Here is a 25,992-nt window from a genome sequence, read left to right as displayed (position 1 = left end):
CTAGGTATTTATCCAAGGGATACAGGGATTCTGTTTCAAAGGGGCATATGCACCCCAATGTTTATAGCAGCACTATCAACAATAGCCACAGTATGGGAAGAGCACAAATGTCCATCGATAGATGAATGGATAAAGACACACACAATGGAGTATTACTCAGCAATCAAAAAAAATGAAATCTTGCCATTTGCAACTACATGGATGGAACTAGAGGGTATTATGCTAAGTGAAATTAGTCAGTCAGAGAAAGACAAATATCATATGACTTCACTCACATGAGGACTTTAAGACACAGAACAAACATAGTGAAGGGAAGCAAAAATAATATAAAAACAGGGAGGAGAACAAAACATAAGAGACTCTTAAATATGGAGAACAAACAGAGGGTTAATGGAGGGGTTGTGGGAGGGGGAATGGGCTAAATGGGTAAGGAGCATTAAGGAATCTACTCTTGAAATCATTGTTGGACTATATGCTAGCTAATTTGGATGTAAATTTAAAAAATAAAGTTAAAAAAATAAACAAACATTAAGAAAATAATAAAACTTCTAGTCCTTTCATATTACAACTTTTGGTATTTTTTTATTACATGGAGAATCCAATAAATTGCTTCTTAAGAACTTGGAGATGTTATGGTCTACAATACATATTTGGTTAGAACATAAAGATATAGATTCACTTAACACACTTAAATCTGTACAACTAGACTAAAATGTCATTAAATGTATTTGCAGACAATGTAACAATCACAAGGGGATTTTACCATGCAGTGCAGGTCTGACCATCAAAGAGAGAGGCAAGAAAGATTAACAGGAAAATGATCATGCAGGTGTAAGAAAGTTTTGTCCAGGCCAATGAAAGATCTGTCAGAAGAATCTTTCATGTCATGGGAATTGCCCTAGTATCCTTCACACTGATTCAATGACTCCTCAGAGTGGATTAATATATACAAGGTGATGGAATCAGAGTGTTGCAGCTAGAGTCGTCAGTCAACTACAGTCTCCCAAATAGGAGCTCTGAAAGGTACATTTTCATGGCCACCATGCCAAGTCATGTGGACTTTGAGTATATACATGTGATGTTTGCTTTTCAATTTAAATGAATATATTGGCATTCTTAAGTTAATACAAAGGACGAGAATGAATTAGCCATGTACTCCTCAGTAATCTGGTTTTTCTTATATGCATCAATGATAATTAATTAATTTTATATTTGTCATTTGAAATTGTTCAAATGTGTGCTTTCAAAAGATCCAGGGGCACCTGTGTGTCTCAGTCAGTTGAGTGTCCGACTGGCTCAGGTCATGATCTCACGGCTTTGAACTCGAGCCCCGCATCAGGCTCTGTGCTGACAGCTCAGAATCTGGAGCCTCTTCAGATTCTATGTCTTTCTCTCTCTTTCTCTGCCCCTCTCCTGCTTGCACTCTGTCTCTATTTGTCTCTCAAAAATAAATAAACATTAAAAAAATTTTAAAAATATAAAAGATCCATTCTACCTGAACTTTGACAAAATGTAATATCTGGGCGTGAAAAGCTAAGGAATAGATTGTAGATAATGATTTACCAGGATTACTGTTAGTACCCTGTGAGCCCTCCTAGAAGAGATGATGATGATAACCTTTTCATGGTGCATATCTTTGCTGTGATATTGACCAATTGTGAAGATTGCTTGTTTTTCTTGTTAGAATTTTTATACCCCAGACTGCCATAGAATCATTGTATCAACTTTAGAAAAAGCCAACGATATAATTGAGCCTGGCCTTCTAGTTGTAGGGGAGAGACCCAAAGAGCTTCACTTATTAAATCAGTTATACAGTGAATTGGGGGCAGAAGTGTCACTAAAACTCATAACTCCTATTTCCTGGCCTGATACCCTTTCTGGTACAGACCTTACTGTAATTCCTTTGTCATTCTAGTTAACCTTCTCAAATTTATGAGTTTTGAATACTGTTTCCTCATAATTCTTATACTTTTATTCTTCATTGATGCATTCATTTAACAAGATTCCCAATTATCAGTTATTTGTGACAGTTCTTTACTGCCACTGAAGCAGCCATAAGCCATGTGTGGTTTTTTATGCTTTCAAAATGTGACTCATTAAAATTAAGATGTATTCTAAGTGTTTAATGTTAAGAATGAAGGCTTAGCTCCCCCTAAAATGTAAAATATCTAAAAATACTATAGATTACTCAAATGATAATATTTTTTATATATTGGATTAAACAAAATGGATTCTTAAAATTATGGGGCTCCTAGGTGGCTCAGTTGGCTAAGTGTCCGACTTTGGCTCAGGTCACGATCTCACAGTCCATGGGTTTGAGCTCTGCGTCCAGCTCTGTGCTGGCATCTCAGAGCCTGGAGCCTGCTTTGGATTCTGGGTCTCCCTCTCTTTTTGTTCTTCCCCTACTCATGCTCTGTCTCTCTCTGTCTCTCAAAAATAAATAAAAGTTAAAAAAATTTTAAATTAAGTTTACCTGCTTATTTTTAATGTTTAATGTGACTACTAGAAAATTTAAAAATAAATATGTGGAGCACCTGGGTGGCTCAGTTCGTTGATATCAACTCAGATCTTGATCTCAGGGTCGTGAGTTCAGGCCCCGCATTGGGCTCTGCACTGGGCATGAGGCCCACTTAAAATAATAATAACAATTAATAATAATAATAATGATAAATATGTGCCTCACATTTTTATTGAACAGAGCTAGTATAGAATATTGCCATGGGTCATTTATTCATTGATTCAGTGAGTATGCAGTAAAGCCCCCCAAGTTGTTAAGTACTGTGCATACACAAAATGTCTTCTATTGTATAAATGTGATGTTTTGTTCTTCTCATTTTAGGTGAGATGATTTAAGATATTTTAGAATGGGAAAATTATTCTCATCATCATTAATTTTACGTAGTTTTAGATAAGGTTGGAACTCAAAGGCATGCTATCATCCCTCTTGGAGCTAAAGTTATCTGAGAAATTAGATCAGGTTTACACAATACTATTGAATTTCTTTTCTTGAGGAAAGTATGGGTCGGCCAGGTCTACAAATGCCTGACTTTTTATTTGTGGACTAAAAATAGTTTCCTTGCTTCTCTGATACCAAGTCAAGCTATGAGCGCGATTTTGGATTATTGTCTTGTTTGTGGCTGCTATGTCACTTGTTCTAGTTCTTTCCTTCCTTTTCAGTGAAGGTTTCCCTCTTCCAGAGATATCACTTTTAGGAAGAGTAAACAGGGATGAACTAAGGACAACTAAGTTGCCCAGATGGAGGAGATAATAGAAAACTGTTCTACTATATTTTTATCATCTGGATTTTTCCATAATATTTTTATGATGGCATATATGAAATCACAGTCATATAGTTATCCTTAGGAGGACATTAAACTTTTAAGAACAGTTAATAAAAAAATGCCTGATGTAGAAATCCATAATAAACTATGAATTGTTGAAATTAAGCACCTTGCAAAGGGAAAAACGTTGAGGAAAAAAATGAAGAACATATAATGCAATTCTCTCCATAAAATTAGAGAAAAGCCTATTAGATTTTGAAACTGAATTAAAGAAATTGTCACTTCAAGAGGAAAGACCCCTATGTAGCAAGTCTTCTTACTCTTTTTGAACTTATGACATAGAGCTTATAAAAAGCTAGCAGATGACATGACAAAATACTCTATTTACTTGTTTCAAATATATATGGTGATGGAAGAAGAATCCAGAAACTTTGTGCTCCTAAATAGGATAAATCAGAAGACTAAATAAGCTGACCACAAAAAATGAATATTAAAAAAGTGATTGAGTGCTTTACTTAGTCATATGGCTCACCTCGGTGACACTTGAAGAGACAATCTCACTTTTGAAACAACGGGTTAATTGAATTTCTCTGTTATGAGCGTTTTGTAACTCAAGTAGCTCCCTGTGACAGATAAAACCAAAAGTCATAAGTCTCTTAAGATAAATTCCATGGTTATTCTGTTTATTATGTACCTTAAGGGGTTAGAAATATTTCTCTGTGATAGCTTTACATTTAAAAAAAAAGAAGGAAATGGAAAGGTATGCTGCTAGTTTTGTGGTCATAGTAATATGAATCATACAAAGTTTTTTGATTTCCCCTTACTTCTTTGGAAAGTTATTCACGGTGCTACTTTACTTGTAGGCTAGTCTGCCTTATGCTAGAAGATTGTCCCGCAAAAGTGATAACAGACTAGTTTGTTTGTTCAGTGCACATATGGTATTGAGGGCATGTTTTAAGTCTATGAAAATCAATATAGTTTCTTCTTGTCTTACCAGCACTGCTAAGAACAAAACATTGGAATGAGTCACCATGATCAGAGGTGCTGCCACCTAGTGAATGGAGTCTGAAGTGAGGAAGGTCCTATTTCTTGAACAAATGGTGATAGAAATCTGGACAATGATATGCAAAAAATAAAATAAAATAAAATAAAATAAAATAAAATAAAATAAAATAAAATCTAAGCACAGACCTTATACTCTTTCCAAAGTTAACTTAAAATGATTCATAGATCTGACTGCAAAATGCAAACTTTAAAATTCCTACAAAATAATAATGGGGAGCAGAATATACTGCCCCCAAATATGTCATTTTGACATATTGATTATTTTAAATTAAAGTTACCTGAGAAACAGCTGGTGGAAGAAGGACATTCTGACTCCCCTCCTTTGTTCCCTTGAAAGCAGGAAATAAATGTCTGTGAAAGGTGCCCTCTGTAACAGGAGAGTAAAAGGTATTCTTATCGCTAGAGATAGGGAATTCAAGTTTGTGAAGGCTATATAAACAAACCTTGTTACTTCTTCATTAATTTGCTACCCCAAGCCCAAAGCCCTTTGTTCTTTCAATTTTTCATAAGTGTATTCTTTATTTGTCTAAGAAGTATAAAAGCTTCCTGCTTTGGTCACTTCTTTGAGCCTCATATACATATGAAATGAAATTTGTTTTTCTCTTGTTAGTCTGTCTTATGTCAACTTAATAAATAGACCAGCCAAAGAACATAAAAAAGAAGAAAGGAAATGTTTTCCTTCTCTACAGTGACATAGGAGAAAATCTAGATGATTTTGGTATGTTGATGCATTTTTACATACAATACTAAAGACATGCTCCATGAGAGAAATAATTGATAAACAGGCCACCATTAAAATAAAAAAACTTCTCTGCAAAAGACAATATTGAGAGAATTTGAAGACAAGTCATAGACAGGGAGAAGATATTTGCAAAACTCGTATCTGAAGAACTGTTACCCAAAATATACAAATAAATCTTAAAACTCAACAATAAGAAAGCAAAAAATTTAATTAAAAAATAAGCCAAAGGCTGTACAGACGCCTCATCAAAGAAGATATCGACATGGCAACATGCAGAAGAGAACATGCTCCCCAAAAAATGTCACTAGGAAAATGATAGCTAAAACAATAAGATACCATTATACAGATTTTAGAATGCCCCAAATCTGGAACACTGACAGCACCAAATGCTGGCGAGGATGTACAACAATACAAACTCTCATTCATTGCAGGTGGGAATATGAAATGGTAGAGCCACTTTGGAAAACAGCCTGGCAGTTGTTTTTACAAAACTGAACATACTCTTACCATACATTCCAGCAATCATGCTCTTTGGTATTTACACAAAGGAGCTGAAAGCTTATGCCCACACAAAATCTACACCAGGCAGCTTTATTCATTATTGCCAAAACTTGGAAGCAACCAAGATGTCCTTCAGTAAACAAATGGATAAATAAACTGTGGTAACTTCAGACAATGAAATATCATTTAGCACTAAAAATAAATGAGCTATTAAGACATGAAAAGAAGCTTAAACACATATTACTAAGTGAAAGAAATCAATCTGAAAAGGCTACATGCTGTGTGATTCCAACTATATGACATTCTGAGAAAGGCATAAATACGGAGACAATAAAAATAACAATTGTTGCCAGGGGTAGGGAGGAGGTGAGAGAGATGAACAGGCAGAACACAGAGAATTTTCAGGACAATTAAAATATTCTGTATGATATTATAATAATGACTGTATGTCATACATTTGTCCAATCCATAGAATGTAGGAGTGAAACATAAGGTAAAAGCTATGGACTTTAGGTGATTATGATGTATCACTGTAGATTCATCTTTGGTTAAAAAAAAATAAAGGCAGTTCTAGGGAGTGATGTTGATAATAGAGGAGATTATGCATATGTGGAGTCAGAGGGCATATGGAAAATCTTTTTACTGCCTTCCCAATTTTGTTGTAAACCTAAAACTACTCTAAAAAATAGTTTGAAAATATAATAAAAATAAAATAACAAATATATAAAATAAGAAGGAACCATCAAAGCCCTAAAGCCCAATTTTCAAAGTTAACCCATTCTCCAACATCAAGCCCATTAAAAAAACTAATAATGAAGATACAGATCTCCCACTATTAAACTTTCCCTTCAAGTTCCAGAAAAGTCTTTTTAATTCCTGGGGGGCAGGGGGAGGTCATGTTGAGAAAAATCATAAAGAAATATCCTCTAAATTGGCATAGTTAATAAAGATGGACCTTGCTGCAAACTAATGGGGCCCTCCTTTATGAAGAAAATATAAATTCCCTTCTTTTTGCTCATTAATGGAAATTGAGCTATGCCAATTTTTTTTGTCAGGGGAATCAAGATTTTATTATTTCTGTCATACCAAGGATTTATTTCTCCAAAGTATAGGATAGTTTCCTCCAAAGCAACTCATTTCTGAAGTGCTGGGTGTAGCTTGGCAAGGTTTTGGCTTTTGCTCAGAACATGTTGCCTCACTGCTCAAATTAAGGCACCAAGGGATGAAAGGGAGGGTTTGAAGTGGGAAGAGAAGCCCAGTTACATGCCATATCCTATCTGGCACATAAATACTGAAATTCAGTTTGGCTACTGTAGTTAATCTGACCAATACAATAATTTGAACACATAGTTGGTACAATAGCTTTTATGCCCTACTCTTCCAACAATCTGAGATCTTGCCAACAAGCTAAGGGAAACTTTTGGAAAATTCACTTATCTGTAAATTGGGGCCCACCTGTAATCTTAGTACGGACATGCACTATGCTGGCATTGACATAGCTGTGGCGTGGACCCTAGTGTCAAACAGAGCTAACTGGCTTCAAGTCTCAGCAATGCCACTCTAGGATTTGCCAACTAGCCAAGTTTATGTAACTTCTAAACACTAGTTTGTTCATCTGATAATTAATCATAAGAACAGATACACAATCTAATGAGTCACTGTGAGGACAAAATCAGGTATTTGTTATTTAAGCCCCTCTATAAAAAGTAGTTATCCTGGGGCACCTGGGTGGCTTAGTCAGTTAAGCATCTGACTTTTGTTCAGGTCATGATCTCATAGTTCATGAGTCCGAGCCCCACATTGGGCTCTCTGCTGTCAGCACAGAGCTTGCTTCAGATCCTCTCGCTCCACCTCTCTATGCCCCTCCTCTGCTCGTTCTCTCTCTCTCTCAAAAATAAATGTTAAAAAAGTAGTTTTTCTAAAAGGAAAAGACAGTGTCTGTTTTTTATTATTATTTATCTTGAATATAGCTGTATTCTGTATAAGAAAGATATTCAATGAACATTTGTTTCGTGTCAGCTACTCTTTAATCCATGTATCCACAAAGGCAGTCACAGTAGTCACATCATTGCTCTGACTTTGAGGAATCTATTTTTGAGGAAATAGGTAGCATGGTCTTCTTCATAGACATGAAAATATCTTAAATTAAATAATCTGGCAGCAACATAAAGCTCACTAATGACAAGTTTATATGGTTATAGTGTCAATATGAGATTGCAAGCAGAAGCATTTAATTTTTGAACTTGTCATCAAAAGAGGTGTTGATGAAAATATTGAATAGTTAGATTTTATAACAATACTTCCCTGATAGAAGACAACCCAAATAAAATGCTTATTGTCTGCCAAAATTTCAAAATAGTTTAGGTGAAAAGAGTGAATAAAATTAAATGCCCTGGGATTGCAGATGCTATTTTTCAAACTGAATGTAGGTCATATTGCCTCTGTCTGTGTTGATGCTGTGACTCTAAGGGCAACTTGGTAATCAGAGATGGAGATAGAGGAAGGTGCTTTTAACTGGTCCCAACTACCTGCCACACTTCAAAAATGCAGTAAGCCTGTTCTGGAACCTACAAGTAATTCGTTCTGCTGAGTTCTCCCACACATCGTTTTGTAAAGCATTTCATGGGAAAACAAAATAAGAATTTTTTTTAATATTGCTTTTTTTTAAACTGAGAGGGCAAAAAAATAAAAATAAAAATAAATTTTTAAAAAAGAGAAAAAAATTAAAAATAAACTGAAAGGGCATAGACAAAATTTTGATATGTTTCATATTTTTTTCTTTGTATTCTTAGAGATGAGATGGTCATACTTTTCTCTTGCCTTTTTAGGTACCAAGAACTGTGCCCCCACCAATGGAAAAAAATGTGAATTTTCTTTCCATATTCCTGATTGAAGTGCAAAGGGCTTTACTGAAGGGATTCCAAGGGATAAATCATGGTCTTAAACTTTATCTAAGGTAATCAATTTGCATGTGTTATCCTAGAAAAAAAGTGCCTGTCGATGGATATAACCATATGCCATCCATCCTTGTGGGGGCATGGGGGTGAAATGCCTAGAAGTCTATCTTGGTAATATAGCAGGCTTTTATAGGTACACTTTAATTGTTTTAGCCTAGAGAAATTTCAGTGCTGCTTCATCTTGAAAGAAAAGATATAATAAAACCTTATACTTTAGAGTGCTTTCTTCTCATAATATTGGATGATATGGCACAAATATGACCTGGTTGTGCTTCACAGAGTCATTGAGCTTTAAGTATCAAATACTTTATTCCCCTATTATAGATGGTGAAAAATCATAACTGTAATAACCTCTCATAAGGGGACACAATAAGTTGATAGAGAAACTTAAAACTGAACTCAGATAAGACCAGACATTCTGACTTTTCTTCCATGTGTCAAAAAATGCCTTAATGTATATTTCAGAATTCAGCTTTAAATAATTGGTGTTATTGATTCCTTTGCTTTCTTTTGTGAATAAGAGAGAGAAGGGGGGGGGAGGACAGGGAGAGGGAAAGAGAAATAGACAAAGAGAAATCTAGTTCCATAAGAAATTAAGTACAATTATTATATACATATTTCATCATTCTACAATTGTGCAAATTCTATTTACTTAGATTTTCAATTATGAGAACTGAGTTACCTTAGTTACAAATGCCTCTCATTCCACAAGGCTTTTGCGGGGGTGTGTGCAGGGATGGAGAAGAAATACATTCAGTTGAATATAACTTAGTTTTGTTTAACTGGTAGTTGCACCGATATCTCATAATTATTATAATAAACTTTGAAATATATGAAAATCACCTTATATAAGGGAATTTCCATTAAATGAGCTCATTTATATTACTGTACCAAACAATCACAAAATTGTGAATGTGTGGGAGAGAGAAAATAATTTTTGTAGGTTTAACACTTAAAACATCATTTATTGTATGTTACTTTGTGTGTAAATATACATATTCAATTCACACTGTTTAAGTAGGTTTGTCTTCATGAACTTGACCAAATTCTACATATGGCAGTATTTCTGATTCCTGACTTTGGAAAGGAGGTGAGTGTAAGGAAAGTAGCCCAAATCTCTATGATTTACAGTTAGTCTTGGAATCAGTTTCCAGGGAGGGACTAGGATTAGTTTCTTTAATCCAATGAGCAGCAGGTTATACATTCCTGAAGGCCTCTTGGGAAAAGAGCTGGTTCAGAGAAACTCAAAACTAAGGATTGCTAATGAATTTCTCTTAGTTTTGATGTTCTAAAAGTATTACCTTATTTGTATAATAATGTTGAAAAATAGTCCCCACGACTGAGTGGCTCAGTCGGTTAAGCGTCCGACTTCAGCTCAGGTCACGATCTCGCGGTCCGTTGAGTTTGAGCCCCGCGTTGGGCTCTGGGCTGATGGCTCAGAGCCTGGAGCCTGCTTCGGATTCTGTGTCTCCCTTTCTCTCTGCCCCTCCCCCATTCACGCTCTGTCTCTGTCTCAAAAATAAATAAAACGTTAAAAAAATGTTTAAAAAAAAGAAAAATAGTCCCCATTATATTTGATTCATTAAGACCTTGTTAAGTTATAAATGTCTATATTTTCAAATACTATTCTGAATGCAAAGTTTCTGGAGTACAACAGGTAATTATTTACTAACAGTAAATCCTTACTCCAGTTCCTTATGCACCAATTTCCTCCTTTTAGGACACTACAATGAGATCCAGATGAGACATCATGCTACCCGCAATGAGGTTTTTACTGCAGGCAAGGAACTCCAGAAATATAAATTTGGGTGCTTATAAAAGAAAGGGGCAGGGAGAGCTATCCCTTCTCCCTTATTGCATCCAATTTGAAAAGTTCAAAGACATAATAAAATACAATTACTAAATGGAGGACACTAAAACCAGTACTTTTTGATTAATTCTAGGTATAACAAAGCATTATCGATTTTTTTTTATCTTCCTTCCTTCCTTCCTTCCTTCCTTCCTTCCTTCCTTCCTCCCTTCCTCTTTACCTTTTTCCCCTCCTTTCCTTCCTACCTTTTCTCATCCCTTCCTTCCTTCTTTCCTTCCTCCCTTCCTTCTTTTCTTCCTTCCTTTATTTTTCTTTCTTTCCTTCCTACTTACCTTTTTTTTCCTTCCTTCCTTCCTTCTTTCCTTCCTTCCTTCCTTCCTTCCTTCCTTCCTTCCTTCCTTCCTTCTCTCCTCCCTTCTTTTGCTTGCTCTCTCTTTCTCTCTACTTTCTCTCTACTTTCTCTCTACATTTCTTCTCTCTACTCTCTTTTTTATAGAAGTAAATATGTGTTTACTGCAACTTAAATATTCTCGAATGAAAATTCAGTTATGTCACTAAAGATATGGATAAGCATTCCTGAACATAAACATCATAAGTTTCAAACCAATTTGAGGTGCTATAAAGTAGTTTCAAATATAGTATACCAATTCATAGAAGATATTCATGATATTATTCATCCCTACCATTACCACAAAATATGGAGTCATAGATGAGATCCCAAGTTTTATGCATTAATATTTGTGACCTGAGGAAAATTGAATGTTCCTTGTGATTTTTGATTTTGATCTGAGTTTTCCTGTCTAAACATAACTTCCCCCAAGGTTTTTATTTCATTCACCCAAAGGACCCCGCTGCTTCTCCTGTAGGAACAATTCTCTAAACCAACCAATAAACTGTTCCAATTACACTCTCAATTCCTAGGCTGTTAAAATAGAAACCAATTTATTTGGGGTGCAGCAGTCAAACAGTGCAACATAGTCACCTCCTCACTATATTTTTTCCAAAGTAGGATATTTTTAACCAACTAAACAGCATGGGACCCTGGATTCTCTGAAGCAGAAAAGAGCAAATGTGAAGGCATCTGCTCCTTACCAGACACATCCAGGATTTCTGTACTTCCCAAGTCAGCAACTATTGTCTCAGTGAAGGCACAAAAAACCTGACCCCATAACTCTTGTATAGTCTGCAACAGCTCTGTCAGCTGATATGGTGCATTAAATATGTACTTTTAAATATTAGAAATTGAGAAAGTTCAGCACTTGGTCAAATCCCAGCATGATATGACTACATAGTGTAGATTAGCAATGACACTTGGGAAGTTCCTTTCCTTATTCTTTATTAGAACTGTCCTTTGTAGACTGTTTCAGTGAGGATTCGTTTGATATCAGCCATATCAAAGAAGCAGCACTAACATGAGCAATATGAGATAAGGGAGTTATTAAAAGGAATTAAATCTTACTCAACTCATGGAAGTTGCTTGCCTCTGCATATGGTGACCCACCTGAAGTACCTATATAGGTTATGAAGAATAGCAATCAGAAAGAGAAAATGAGCATGCAGCAACACAAAGTAATAGCAAAGGGGAAGCCACAAGGACAAACTGAAACCACCTTCAATCTCAATGGCACGGAGTAACCTGTAGAAAATCTAGAAACCTCACCATGGAGCTGCACAGGTACCTGGCCCAGAGATAAAAGATGCTCGAGGAGATCCGGTGGAAGCACAGCATTACATGAAAAGGGTGAGTCAGTAACACAGTGATAATTTGCATGAGTTGCAGAGTGTCTGGTGTCCTAAACAAACCTTCAGTATTGATGCTTCACTTCCACCTTTCACACTCATGCACATTTTCCTTTGGCCAACCCTAACCTGAGACCGTACAGAGAAAGGGACTTTAGAAAAAGTTTTGGCTTAGCAAGGCTGATACAGCACAAAACATCTGGAGTCCAACCTGGTCAAATTGACATCCATGCAAACATCTTTTGTCTATATCTAATTCCAAGTAAAGACATTAATATAAACCTTGCTTCTGCCCAACTTGACCCAACCATCCTTATACAATGAAATGTATGACTCTTCATGGTGAGAAATTAAATTCCTTATGTCATTATAACAAATTCTGGAGGTTGTTCATTTCTCTTCTAGCAAAAGCACACACACCCCTTTTCTTAGTGAAACTTCTTTCTGATCAGTGCTTAATTCCAACATAAGGGCAACTGGGAAGCTGTGAATTCAATTTACTTGAATCAAATCCATTTACCCACAGACTCTGAATTTGGTTTTCATTTTGTTTCAAATTTTGACCCTGCAGCTACAAGAGATAAGAGGTTTGTTTTTATTTTTATTTATTTAGTTTTTTTCCTTAAGGGCAGTCATAGGAGGTTTCTGTTCCTTTCTGTGGACCTTGTTCTGGGAATTGAAAGCATTGAGTTGACCATTTTCTTTCCCCAAGTGCTCCAGCACATTTAGAAATAACTAACTAATGCCATCATTGTTCTATTCTTTACCTGTGGCAGCAAATACTTGGTTACCCAAAGACTTTCCTTTCATAGGCACTCGATTTCAGGTATCTCCGGGTTATAATTTAAGTAACTTTTTTGTCGCTGCATGTCATAAATTCTCAGTGTCCCCTTTGTCAGTGGCAACAGGGTCACTGATGCCTTTAACTCTGATCTGATCAAAAATTTCCATTCCAGATAGCCCAGAATTAATTCACATAACCCACCCATAAATATTCTTTCCCCTGGAACCACTTTGCTTATCAGTTTCTGTACCAGCTAAGCTTTGATCAGGGAAGCACAATCATTAGAATGGTAAGGAATAAGCAATTTATTAGAGATTAGATTTTACAAAATTGTGGGAATTGGTGAAGTATTCTGCAGGATGCTCTTCTTTCGGTGCCTGGGTGTAGCCCTAAAACACTAAAGGCCTGCAGGGCCAATTCTCAGGAAGCATACCTAGACAGAAAGCAGGAAGGAGAGAATAAGACAAAGTAGAACCCATGAAGACAAAGTGACACCCGTGTCTATCTCTCACCAGCTCCAATCTAAATAACACAGATCTGCAAAAGAAGCTGGAGATTTTTGCCACAGAACTTCATTCAAGCCTGGTGCAGGATGCAGGTAAGCTGCAGAAGGAGTCCAGGCAGGAGTTGAATTGTGCTCTCCTTCCTTTCTTCCCTTCTATTTCTATTGTTTTTCTCTAGGCCATTGCTCTCAGAGGATGACAGCATAAATAGTGAAGAGTCTAAGCTCTTAAACCACCTTACTTTCATTGAAGTTTTCTGTCCTTGTTTCAAATCCAAAATCAAATAACCTATCTGCCTTTTCTAACATTTGCTAAGAAAACAGGACCTTGCATGGTTTGGATGGTTATGATTTTGAGATTCTAGTATTTACATGCTGAAATCCCAAAGGAATATGAACTAAAGCATACTTGTGGAGAAATGCTGCCTGTTTCTCACAATGTAAAAAATAATTTTACCTTTTTCACTATAGAGCACCGGTATGAACTTGAAAGAAAAAGGGGCTTCTGAGGCATTTAAAGAAACTAGTAAAGTTTATTTTCAAAGGATTTTAAGTAATTTGATGGTCTGTAAGGGTCCTGAAAGTAAAGTTGTTAAAACTTCTACACATAAAATTCATCACAAGGGGTCCAGAATGCCAGATTTATCATTGAATGGAATTGTAGGTGTGACATAAAATATAATAAATTGTTATGATTAAAGCCATCTTTGAAAAATCTACCTACTAAAGGGGAAATAAAGCAAGAAAGTACTTGTCAAGTTTAAATCCATAAACTTAATTAATAAATCAAACAACTAAAGTATTAACTTAGCACTGAAATTACTAATATATGGTATTGTGTGAGAATTTACAAAAGTCCTAGACATAGTTCCTGCCTTCAAGCTGGCTCCAATCCACACAGGAAGCAAGATGCTTCCAGGAAGCAACATAGCAACAAAATACACTGTAATGTGTTCCTTTCTTGAACATCCCAATTTATTTGCTAGCTGGATGATTCCCTTGTCTGTTTTGGTGCTGATGGAATTTTCACTGAAGACAAGATATCTCTTTTATTCTATGTCAGAAAAGAGTCTTAGTTTTGTTTGCTCTTTGAAATAAAGCAGTGAGGATTCAACTTTGCAAAAACAACACATACTTGAGCTTATATATATATAAAAAAAAATATTTTCTTTTTCCTTAAAGGGATGGAAGGACTCAAGATAAAAAGAAGTGGTTTCTGTATAAATAGTTGGGCTGCACAGCCACAGATCAAGACTTGGCCTCTTAGGTCTCAGCACTAACAAAGTGACACCACTGGCCTTTCATGATTTGTGACAGTCATTGCATTTAAATTGTCTGAAACCAACACTACCCTCCGGCATCCTCCTCTTAAACATGAAAAGCCATTTATCAGCTCTGCCTGATGAGGCCTGATGATGCAAATCTTCCGCTGGCTTGTAGACCTCTTGGCGCCTGGATCTGTTCAGTGCCCCTACTCAGCCAATTTTCAGCACAGTTTAGTGTTAGCTGCACACTCTCATTCTTTGGACAGTTCAGACAATAATTTTTAGTGCACTTATGTTTACATATACCTGAGCCAAACCAATGTTGAATGCAAACTTCTAGTGCAACAGTTCATGTAAGGCCCATGAGTTTCCCAAGTATTGTACAATAGAGCAGCAGTGGGAAACTGAGAAAGAAAAATGCATTGTGTTAAAATATAAGGATGGTGTCAGAGATAAGAGGCCCGAAAACTCAAATAAGTGTTAAAATGTTGTTTTTGTGTGTGCTTGGAGAATAGCAGGTAGTATCCTTCAGATTTTTACTATCTGTACGGGTTGAAGTTAATTTATATTTTATATGTTACTTCAGTGTGGTTACTTCTGTTTTAAGCAGGGAAGTGGAAAAACTCCTGATAGAATCAAAGAAATCAATTTAGCAAGTTTTTTAGATTATATACTATTTTTCCAACACTGTGATAGATTCTAAAGGGGATATAATCACAGTATACATGTAAAAATCCTCCTGGATTTTAAAAAGCCTATGAACCTGGTAGACACTCAAGGTTAATAAACATCAACGTGCAGAGTTAAAAACAATAAAGGACCAAAATACATGGTTCTGAGAAAATACATGCTTTTCTCAGAGAAGGTTTCCACTAGGACATGGGCCTTGAACTTATACTGACCTGGAAGCTGCAAGGTCAGATCAAGGATGACAAAGGTCCACATGTTACTTCCATTTTGGAGTTGCCATGCCACAGGTATCCAGAGTGAGCTGAGCAGACAAAGAAGCAATCAAGAGAATGCCCCAGCAACAGAATGGAGCATGAGGTGGGGGCATAGGTCTCTTTCATTGCTATGGCTTTCTTTGTTCATGACAACCCCCAACTTTGGGTCTTGTGCTGGACTCATGTCCTCTTAGCACCACCGGTCTCCTCCCTTCAGGCATGTGACCAGTCCCTGGAGGTTCCTCCATGAGTGTACTTCCTCAGAAGGCCTCCTCCAGATTGTGGGCAACTACTATTGTCCATTTTCAATCCCTCTTCTGTCTTCTCCTTAGAAACCCTAAATAGAGAATTCCCTGCCCCCTAGTATTCAGATGGTGCCTAATAAATATTTACTGAACAAGGTGTTTAAAGGAACGATGAGTCTATGGTATTTTTTATTTTATTTTATTTTATTTAAAAAAATTTAATGTTTATTTATTATTGAGAGAGAGAGAGAGTGGGAGCTGGGGAGGGGCAAAGAAAGAGAAGGAGACACAGAATCCAAAACAGGGGCCAGGGTCTGAACTGTCAGCACAGGAGCTCAAGCTCACAAACTTTGAGATCATGACCTGAGCTGAGTCGGACGCCCAACCAACCGAGTCATCCAGGCACCCCTTTCTGGTATTCTAATTAAATTTTTATTCTATGTTCTTCCCTTTGGGGCCCACAGTGCTCTAGGCTTAAAAATGTCATTTTGAATTAGGGATTAGAATGCAGTTTGGAAAAGAGGACGGAGCGAAGAAGTAACTGACCTCAGAGTTAGAGTCTTTGATGCCTGGAAGACCTCCTACAACTCTGGATCTAAGATTGTGGCAAAACCTCTTCTATCCACACAAAACCCGTTTGGCAAAATATATGATTGTGCTAGATGTTGCTGAAGTCCAGTTACATGCTCTTCACCACATGGATGTGACCATCTCCAGCTCCTAAAAATTTGGGCAATCCACATTTATCCACAGTTGCATATTTCCCTTGAGAATGGTCCATGCATCTCAGCCACCTGTTAGACAAATGCTTGGGAAGCTATGCATTTCTCCCAATAGGAGGTCTGCAAGCAATACTAAGTCACAAAGAGTGCAAACATTGCCCCTATTGCCTGAAAGAGGGCCAGTCTGCAGTGCCTTTCATGCTCCATGGTTCTCTGTATGATCAGGTGGAGGCTAGACTTCAGCTGGACCAGTGATGGTCACATTTTAGTGAGTAACAGAATCCCCTGTGGGGCTTGTGAAAACACCAATTACTGGACCCCACACCCAGAGTGTCTGATTCTGTAGATCTGGGCCTGAGAATATACATTTTAGCAGGTTCTCACATAATGTCAATGTTGTCGATCTGGGGGCCACAGTTTGCAAATCGCTGAGCTGAACCTGTATCTTTATCTTCCTCCTTCCCTGGTCTTTACCTGCTTCACTAACTCTCTTCTTGTTTTCTCCTAAGAGCACTTTCTCAGTGATTCAGTAGCATAGGAATCCCTATCTCAGGCTCTACTTTTAAGGAATCTGACCAAAAAAATAATCTATGTTGTATTAGACATGTGAGACTTTAAAACAATGTCCTTTTGCATATGTATGTATGTACACATGATGAAAAGCAGGATTGGGACCTGGAAAAAAAGTGTCACCTAAATTTATTGAAGGCTACATGGGCTCTTTGTACACATGAAGTCACATTAGCAGTAATAGCCAGGTTTCTTTAGCTTAACAGTTCTTCCTGGAATTGCTTCTGTGACTCTTGCTCAGCAGGCATCAGCACCAGTGCACTGAGGCATCTGTAGTTGCTAAAGGACATGAAGCTTAAAGAAAAGTATGGGAAAGAGAGATAGGAGTGAAAGCCTCTCTCCCATTTGTGTTAACCCTGTTAGAAGGATCACAAAGCACTGTTACAGGTGACTCCACGTTTCATAGAGCTTATTGAAACTGTTCTTGCAGAAATGAATGTCAGTCCCCTTTTCCTCAAACCCGGAGCTCAATCAATGCAAGAACGTAGAAAAGTCACAGTACTGTTCTCAAAATGCTTCTTGCCTCTCACAAATCAGCCTTCCTTCCTGGGTCATGCTTATTTGACTTCTCTCTTTTTAATCTCAGGTTGTGGTTTCATAGAAGTCCCTCATTGCTCATGTAAACGCATGTGGTGTGGACTTACCCTTATGATTTCTCTAAGTCTCTCTGAGATTCAGGCTGGGAACCACTGTACAAACTTGATTTGTACCAGACATGGGACTTCATAGCTTCTTTTCTGTTAAGTATTGCCTTATGCTGATTCTCCTGATTAAAATATCTATCTATCTATCTATCTATCTATCTATCTATCTATCTATCTATATATATCGATAGATATCTCTAGAGATATCTATAGATATCTCTATCTATCTATCGATATATATAGATAGATATGTAGATAGATACATAGATAAATAGAGCACCTGGGTGGCTCAGTTGGTTAAGCGTCTGACTTTGGCTCAGGTCATAATCTCACAGTTCATGAGTTCAAGCCCTGCATCAGTCTCTGTGCTAACGTCTCAGAGCCTGGAGCCCACGTCAGATTCTGTGTCTGCCTCTCTCTCTGCCCCTCCACCACTCACACTGTCTCTCTCTCAAAAATAAATAAACATTAAAAATTTAAAAAAATATATAATAAAATAAAAAAATCTAGATATAAAGTAACAAGAGAGTAAAACTTATTATATGTATTTGTATGTATATAATTATGTGTGCATACATATATATGGATATATATATGTATACATATGGGCATATACTCATGTGTATATGGGTATATAAGTGTGTGTATAGATATATACATATATACATATATAATATAGATATAGAATTATATAGAGTTAGTGAAATGTGAATGAGTCAAACCCCACAAGGCACCTCACTATTTCTTTTTCCTTCTTATATGACTACCCAAAGCTCTGAGTCCACTCCAAGGGTTCAGTGCTAAGAAAGCAAATCTCCTACTCCTCACATGTCAAGAACTCTTAAAAATTACTGCCCTACTTTAAGGAGGGGCACAAAGCAGCAGAAATATGACCTGGGTTCATAGAGGGTATGGAGGAATTATTGAAATCTAAAAATAGAAAGGTAAATCCCCACAATGTTAGTATGTTTCTGTTTCGTTGTGTGGCTGGTTTTTTAACTTCACTTTTTGCAACTTTCTATAAACTTTCTTCTGGACAAACATTTAGGAACCAGTATACCATCAGTTAATATCCCAATTAATTCACATATATTTGGTTGCAGAACTTTCAAAGCTGAAAACCATTTCCCCTGGGGGAACCATTCCACTCTAAGAAATCCACTGAAATCACTAAGATAGGCTTGCTACCAGACAAAAGGAGCCTTGGGACTGATGTATTGGTACAATTCAGAACTTGATTACATATAATTTTGTTGCCATCATTTTTAAGCCTTGGCCAGGATTGGAAGACCCAGGCATTCTGTGATATTTAAAGGCTCTAATCAGGTAACAAAAGACTAACCCTCCTGAATAATCTGCTATATGAATGAGAACAATTTAACTACTTGTGACATTTAGCAAGTTTTTATGTCTTAACCACCAGCAGGAGTCTTGCCCTGTTTAAAAGTAATTTGTGATCACATCCTCCCTTTATAGAGTGAATATTCTATCCTGTAGTAGGTGACTATGCCCTCACACAGATTATAAACCTCCACAATTTAGGATCTGGAGGAGCGATGTTAGGGTGTCATGGAGTAGTTTATAAAATAAAAGTAAATATTTGATAAAATATGATACTGACAAATAAGTCTTCTTTCACATCGTCAGAAAGTTTGTGAAAACCTCTGCATCTCCCAAAAACGTGCGTGAACACAAGGGTGTGACTTTAAGTCTTCACAGTCTCAGACTCTTTCCGTATTAAGTACAAATCTAAACCATACTGCACCTGTTACCTAATGTTGTTACTTTATTTTGTCTTTCAGAGACTGTTTTGAAGGGGCCATGCTTTATTTAATTGAATTAAATTCTAAATCGAGCTTCTGTATGAACTGCTGACAGATTATGATGTGCTACCTCATAGGCTTTATCTGAGAAGAAACAGGATTAAATTATGAAAAGTATTAGGAAGTAATTTAACATGTCAAGTTAGTTCTAGTTGCTTTGGGAAATATTTTGATGTTTCAGTTTACTGGTTCAGTGAAAACATATTTGATGTTCATCATGACTGTTCATAAGCACAGTGCAGGAAAACATGAATTTTCCCTTTTACGGAACAGGATCAAGGGAAAAGATCTCTGGTCTGGGCAGGTGGTAGTGAGACATTATTATCTCATGGCATGCCATCAGTCTGGTCTGAATATCACCAAATGTGGCAAAAACTATTCCCTAAATTTGGAAACTAGCTTAATTTCGCTTAATGTCATTTTTTTTGTGTGTGTTGTTACATAAGATAATGTGCAAAGATTTTTTTATTACCTCTCTTCTTCTTTCCATTAGTAAATGGATTTAGGAAATCTCTCAAGTGCAAGAAAGGCCCTTCAACTAGTTCATTCCTCTGAGAATTTGCAAGTATAATAAGCAGGATTCTCACCACAAACTTGAGAACACAATAGCTTTTTTACATAGGAATCTATAAAGATTAGTGAGCAATTGTTTGTATCAAAGAAAATGAGAGTCTGTTGAAGTCAAATCAGACATTGACCTGTTACTGGTTGGTCACGTTATTAGTCTTTCAATAAGCCCGACTATGGTGGTACTCTTTTACAAATTGATCTAGTTCATATACAGGAATTTCAATAGCATCATATTGAACATGACATAATATCTATCAATACTATTCAACAATGTCTGTCTTTTAGACTCATAGTTAATAAAATGGAACATAACAAGCTTGCTCAAAGAAAGCACTTCCTTTTTTAAAATTGTCTAAAACCCTAAACTGCTATTTAGAATGTTAATTTTCAAGCCATATGTAATGCCCAAAATAACTAATTGTGAATCTGATGACTTTATAATGCAGCTCATAACTTTGTTATTTTAGGAGATATTTAAATATTTTCAAGATAACAAATGTATCATCCTTCTGAAAAGATTATAATTTTATAAATAGCGGTATATATTTTATTTAATTCTAAGGGCAACTTATGACTGATAAAAATAAATACCATTGACATGTATTATTCCCTATCATTGTACTAACTATTTCCTTGAAAATTATAGAACCAAATAGTTAAAGATGATAAATAAATCATACAATTGTTTCAAGGATTGGAGTTCTATTTCTAAAAACATGTAAAATGTTTTCATATATCTGCAAAATGTTTAAAAAAACATATTCAACAGTCATGAATAAAATATTGACCATGTACCAAGTACTGATATAGGTATTCATGGTCTCTACTTTCAAGGTTTCAGTTTAGTAAAAAAGAGTAAAATAGACTTAAAATGGAACAAGTTAATGAATAAAAGAGACTAATATAAAGTGACATACAGAAGATAGAACCATTACAGATTTTCTGGTAAATTTAGAGAGCACTTCACAAAGGAAAGGAATGGCATTTGCGCTTAGAGAAGCAATATGCTTTATGGTTATGGTTTTGGCCACTTAGGTTACATTTCCAGGTTTACCACTTATAAGCTATACAGTGAACCAAGTAACAATCTTTCTGTCACTCAGAAACTGAGATGACATTAATAGCACCTTTCTCGTGGGTTTTGTAGGATTAAATGCATCCAAACACATAAAATACTTAGGACTGTGGTTGACACATAGTGTCATTTAAATGCTTAACAATAATATTTGGACAATGAGGAATGTTTTTTTTTTGTGAGATAAACATGGGAAGAATACCTCAAACAAAGTCAACAGTATCAACAAAGGTGAGGAGTTAAGTGGCTCCTTAATTCATGAAGGCTCTTTAATCCATAGAGTAGTATGAGAATTTTGTCTGATAGGTATATAGGTGTCCAGGAATCATTAAACAATTTTCTGGCATGTTAAGAAGCTTATCCTTGAGCCTTTTTGCAGCAAAAATTTGGGGGATGTTTAGATTTCAGGCAGACAGACTAATTTGGAAACTGTTGTGATAGTACAGGGGTCCGAATTAAGGGAGTAAGAAGGATGAAAAATTAAGGAAAGTAAAAGGGAGATTTTATAGGTGGAATAAATTCAAGATGATGACTCTTCAGAGTTAGGGGTAAAAAAAATGCAGGAAATATATATTTATTTCCTGCCTACATTCATTTTAAAACTATAAACAATGGGATGAAATTTTATTTATTAAAATAATTATGATAAAGGATGGAACTGTGACTTCAAAATGTTTCAAAAGAAAATATTTAAAAGATGGCATATTAGTCAGCCCAAGCTGCTATTAAAAAAATACCACAGCCAAGTGGCTTAACAACAGAAACTTATTTATTCATAGTTCTGGGGGCTGAAAATTCCAAGATCAAAGTTCTGGCCAATGTGGTTTCTGCTGAGAAGACTCCTCCTGGCTGGCAGATGGCTGGCTGCCTTCTCAATGTGTTCTCACTTGGTAGAGTGAGAGGATGCACTGGTGTCTCTTCTTCTTATAAGGACACCAGTCCTATCAGATTAGAGTTCCACTTCTATGACCTCATTTAACCTTTGTCAAATCTTCACAGGCCATTTTCCCGAGAACAGTGACACTGGAGGTTAGGGCTTCAACCTATAAATTTTGGGAAGACACCATCCAGTCCACAACAAAAGGGTTGGCTGAATTACCTTTTTAAAGTTAAAGTTTCTTTTTTAATAGTTAGTGTTTAGGAAAGGAAGAATGCATTGGATGGAAACTTCATCCTGGAATCAGATTGGAGTTTTGTAACTTAATATTTTGTTCATACAGTTCATTAATTTGCATGAGTTCCATCATGTAAGTTGAAAAATTGTACTACTTATCATATTGTACAATTGGGACATTGCAAAGAATGAAAGTTAAAATGTTTCTTTATAAATTCAAATTTTTTTAAGCTAGCCACAAAGAAAGAATTTATAAGTAAATGCTATGATTCATAAATGTAAGGCATTTTGAACTGGAAAGGACAATTGGGTGTGTTAATTTAAATTAATGCTGTCTACCATTTTACAAGAGGAGAAAGGGAAGCATAGAGAGATTAGGTCACGATCTAATCACATGGTCAATGGCAGCATGAGATCCAACCCTGGAACCAGAATTCCTTGTCTCTGTCCTGTGCTTTGGCCAGCACACGTCATGCAGCTCTAGCTAAATTACGGATATTTTGATGTGAAATTCCTATTTCCTGCTAATCAAGCATTTCAAGTACTACCTAAAATATTCATTTTAAATGCTCTTTCCATCTCATTCCATCTGTGTTTGAATGTTTTAAAAACCAAATAGAGTCATTAGAATGTTGACTTACTTATTTCTTTTAACATCATTACCAGGAGATTCTACATTTCTCTTATAATGGGAGATATTAGGCCTTCTCCACCAATAACATTGACGTTAATATGGGTTATATTTATAGGCTTGGGGAAGTAACAAAATATATGGCTTCACACCACTGTCATCTATCATGGGAATAAAATCAAGATTATGTTTTATGTAGTCCCTACATTTGCTGACACAACCCGTTGGGAATTAGTGTTCCTCAATAAAGAATCCACTGAGGCAGTCCTCTGTCCTTTATGGTGTTCTTTCTGGAGGAATCCTGCAGCTAGAATTACATTCTACTCATTTTCCCCCTCTTTAGAGACAGAGGGAAGAGGCAAATGCATTTTGTTTTAAAGTCATAACCATTTCAACCTGGAAACATTGAATTTTTCATTTTTCCTTCCAAATATAAATGAAAATAAATAGGTGGAATTCATGCTTTAAATCAAATATTTTACAAGCCTATGGAAATGAAGGCAGAGCATAAGCACTTCTATTATGTGTATTTTCTTAATTGCTTAAACTGACCAGATATCAAAACAAATGCCAATGGTCCATCAGAAGTTTGCTGGAGCCAGTGACTCTCACTGCCTTTGGAGAAATGATTGTTTATCATCTCCTCCCACCCCTTCTCTTCCCAAGCATGCTTTCACTGAAGTCACAGTGGCCCCTGAGATTAGCTGTAGTGGGAGTACCTAGTCCATGGACATCTGCAGTTGCTATTAATTAAGATTGTATTATTATCATCATCATCACCATCAACATCATCAACATTCTTATTACTTAATTTTGAGGAGAGCTGGTCTACCAGCACACCACTGCCCCCAATCCATAGTACCTGGCACAATGTGCACATATTCTGTCTCACCTTGACAAAGGGCTCAGAATTCCATCATGTAACACAACATGTGTGTTAAATACGTAAAAGAGAAAAGTTTCATCTGCTTATGATGCTATGATAGAAACCAGAGCTGTAGAAGCTTTGCTCTGAGACTCAGCAAACAGTACCAAGATTCTTATCTTACTGCACTGTCTATAGCCATCCATTTTATTGGAACAAGAGGATGAATGTGGAAGATAAAGACCATTTGAACTTTATTTTATTTTTATTTAAAGAAGATATTTTTAAGAAGGTTCATGAGTCCTATTTATACCTATTATATCTATATTAAGAATAATACCTAATATTTGTAGGTAGCTTTGTTCTCTACAGTAGTTAAGATAAACTTTCCTTGTTTAATATTCAGAACAGTCTTGTGAGCCAGATATTACTGTTCCCATTTCATATATGAATATATAGAGACTCATTAAATGATATACAACATCAAATTCAGAATTTCTATCTTGATGTCCAGTGTTTTTTTCCACCACAGCACAATAATCAATTGCATACGTTATGTAAATTATGTTATTCAGGGTGTACAAAAAGATTAGTCAAACTCTTACTAATTGGGTGCCTGATTCAGTCGGTTAAGTGTCCAAATCTTGATTTCGGCTTAGGTCATGATCTCACAATTGGTGAGATTGAGCCCCATGTTGGGTTCCTTGTGCTGACATCATGGACCCTTCTTGGGATTCTTTCTCTCCCTCTTTTTCTGCCCCTCCCCTATTTGTGTATGCTCTCTCTCTGAAAATAAATAAATTAATTAAAAAAAACTCTTACTAATAACTGGCACTATCTTTCCTATTCAACAATATTCTGCAAGACTAAAACAAAATACATAAAATAAGCAGCCCTTCTCCGAGAGTCCTCATCAGAGTAAAATTTGCTCTTGCTAAAATTTCACAAAGTATTGGCATTGTCAAAGCATAACTGAAATGTGTGTGTGTGTGTGTGTGTGTGTGTGTGTGTGTGTGTAACAACTGGTGTATAGGCATTTTTTGGACATATTAGAAATAGGACTCATAGTTTCTAATTTGAAATATTTCAGATCTTTATAGTTTAATCTGTTTTGAGACAAATTTCAAAACTCAACTGACCCTCTGTGTTCTGCCATAATATGAAGGATGTGTGCCTCTTATACTCCTCCTTGTAACTAACTGTTGTATGTTATTTACAGATTAACCTATGTGACTGAATGTTTGCATTTCTTGGGAATTCAGAAGAAGAAGAAGAAGAAAAAGAAAAAGAAGAAGAAGAAGAAGAAGAAGAAGAAGAAGAAAGAGAAGAGGGTGGGGAGGTAGGGGGAGGGGAAGAAGAGAAAGAAAGAAAGAAAGAAAGAAAGAAAGAAAGAAAGAAAGAAAGAAAGAAAGAAAGAAAGAAGAATCAAATAAGGTTATCAAAATTCAAGAGAAATATAAAAATTTCTGACAACAGAAACATCTGTGAATCTATAGTCTCTATAATAGAGAACAATCCTTGCCACTGTATAGTTATGCAAAACAATTTAAACCAGGTATTATGACCCCGGGAATTCTTAGATCATGAAAGAGAGTCTTTGGGAATATAAAAAACTCTGGCATTCAGAAAAGTTTTAGTACACCTGACATTTAATATATTTAGATATTAAAAATGTATAATATTGCCAATTATCTATTATGATGATTTACATCACAACTTAAGAGTAGACCATTAGTGACTTTGGAGGTCACTTGGTCTTTCCTCCAGATTTACAGTGAGAATACTGAGGCAAAGAGTGGCTGAAAGTCATAAAGTTTATTTAGTTAAGTGAGGCTCCATTCTTCCTTAATTCAGTGCTCCTTCATCATTACCAAATGCGACAAGACTGTCCTATTCATGATGTATCTGATGTAAGAAATGCAGAAAAATTGATTAGTTAGTTATCAGTTAAGTCAGATAATTTCTCTAGCCAAGAAGAGACTTCTAAAGTGAGTATAATTTTTTGGAATTATAATGAAATTTTATTTGTTTAAGTTTATTTATTTATTTTGAGAAACAGAGAGAGTTCTCTATTGTGCTCACACTAGCAAGTAGGGGAGGGTCAGAGAGAAAGGAAGAGAGAGAATCCCAAGCATGCTTGGC

General features: G+C 36.1%; 1 protein-coding gene across 1 annotated transcript in view; it reads right to left on the bottom strand.

Moving 5' to 3' along the window:
* The window catches only part of LOC122474399, a 68,246-nt gene that overhangs the window by 26,271 nt on the left and 15,983 nt on the right, over positions 1-25,992 (bottom strand). Inside the window, 1 exon segment of the mRNA XM_043565279.1 lies at positions 3,814-3,904. Within this exon segment, the coding sequence (XP_043421214.1) occupies positions 3,814-3,904 (91 nt within the window).

Source organism: Prionailurus bengalensis, chromosome D4 (assembly GCF_016509475.1).
Source record: "Prionailurus bengalensis isolate Pbe53 chromosome D4, Fcat_Pben_1.1_paternal_pri, whole genome shotgun sequence".
NCBI classification, from domain to species: Eukaryota; Metazoa; Chordata; class Mammalia; order Carnivora; family Felidae; genus Prionailurus; species Prionailurus bengalensis.
This window is presented reverse-complemented; position numbering and strand designations above follow the sequence as displayed.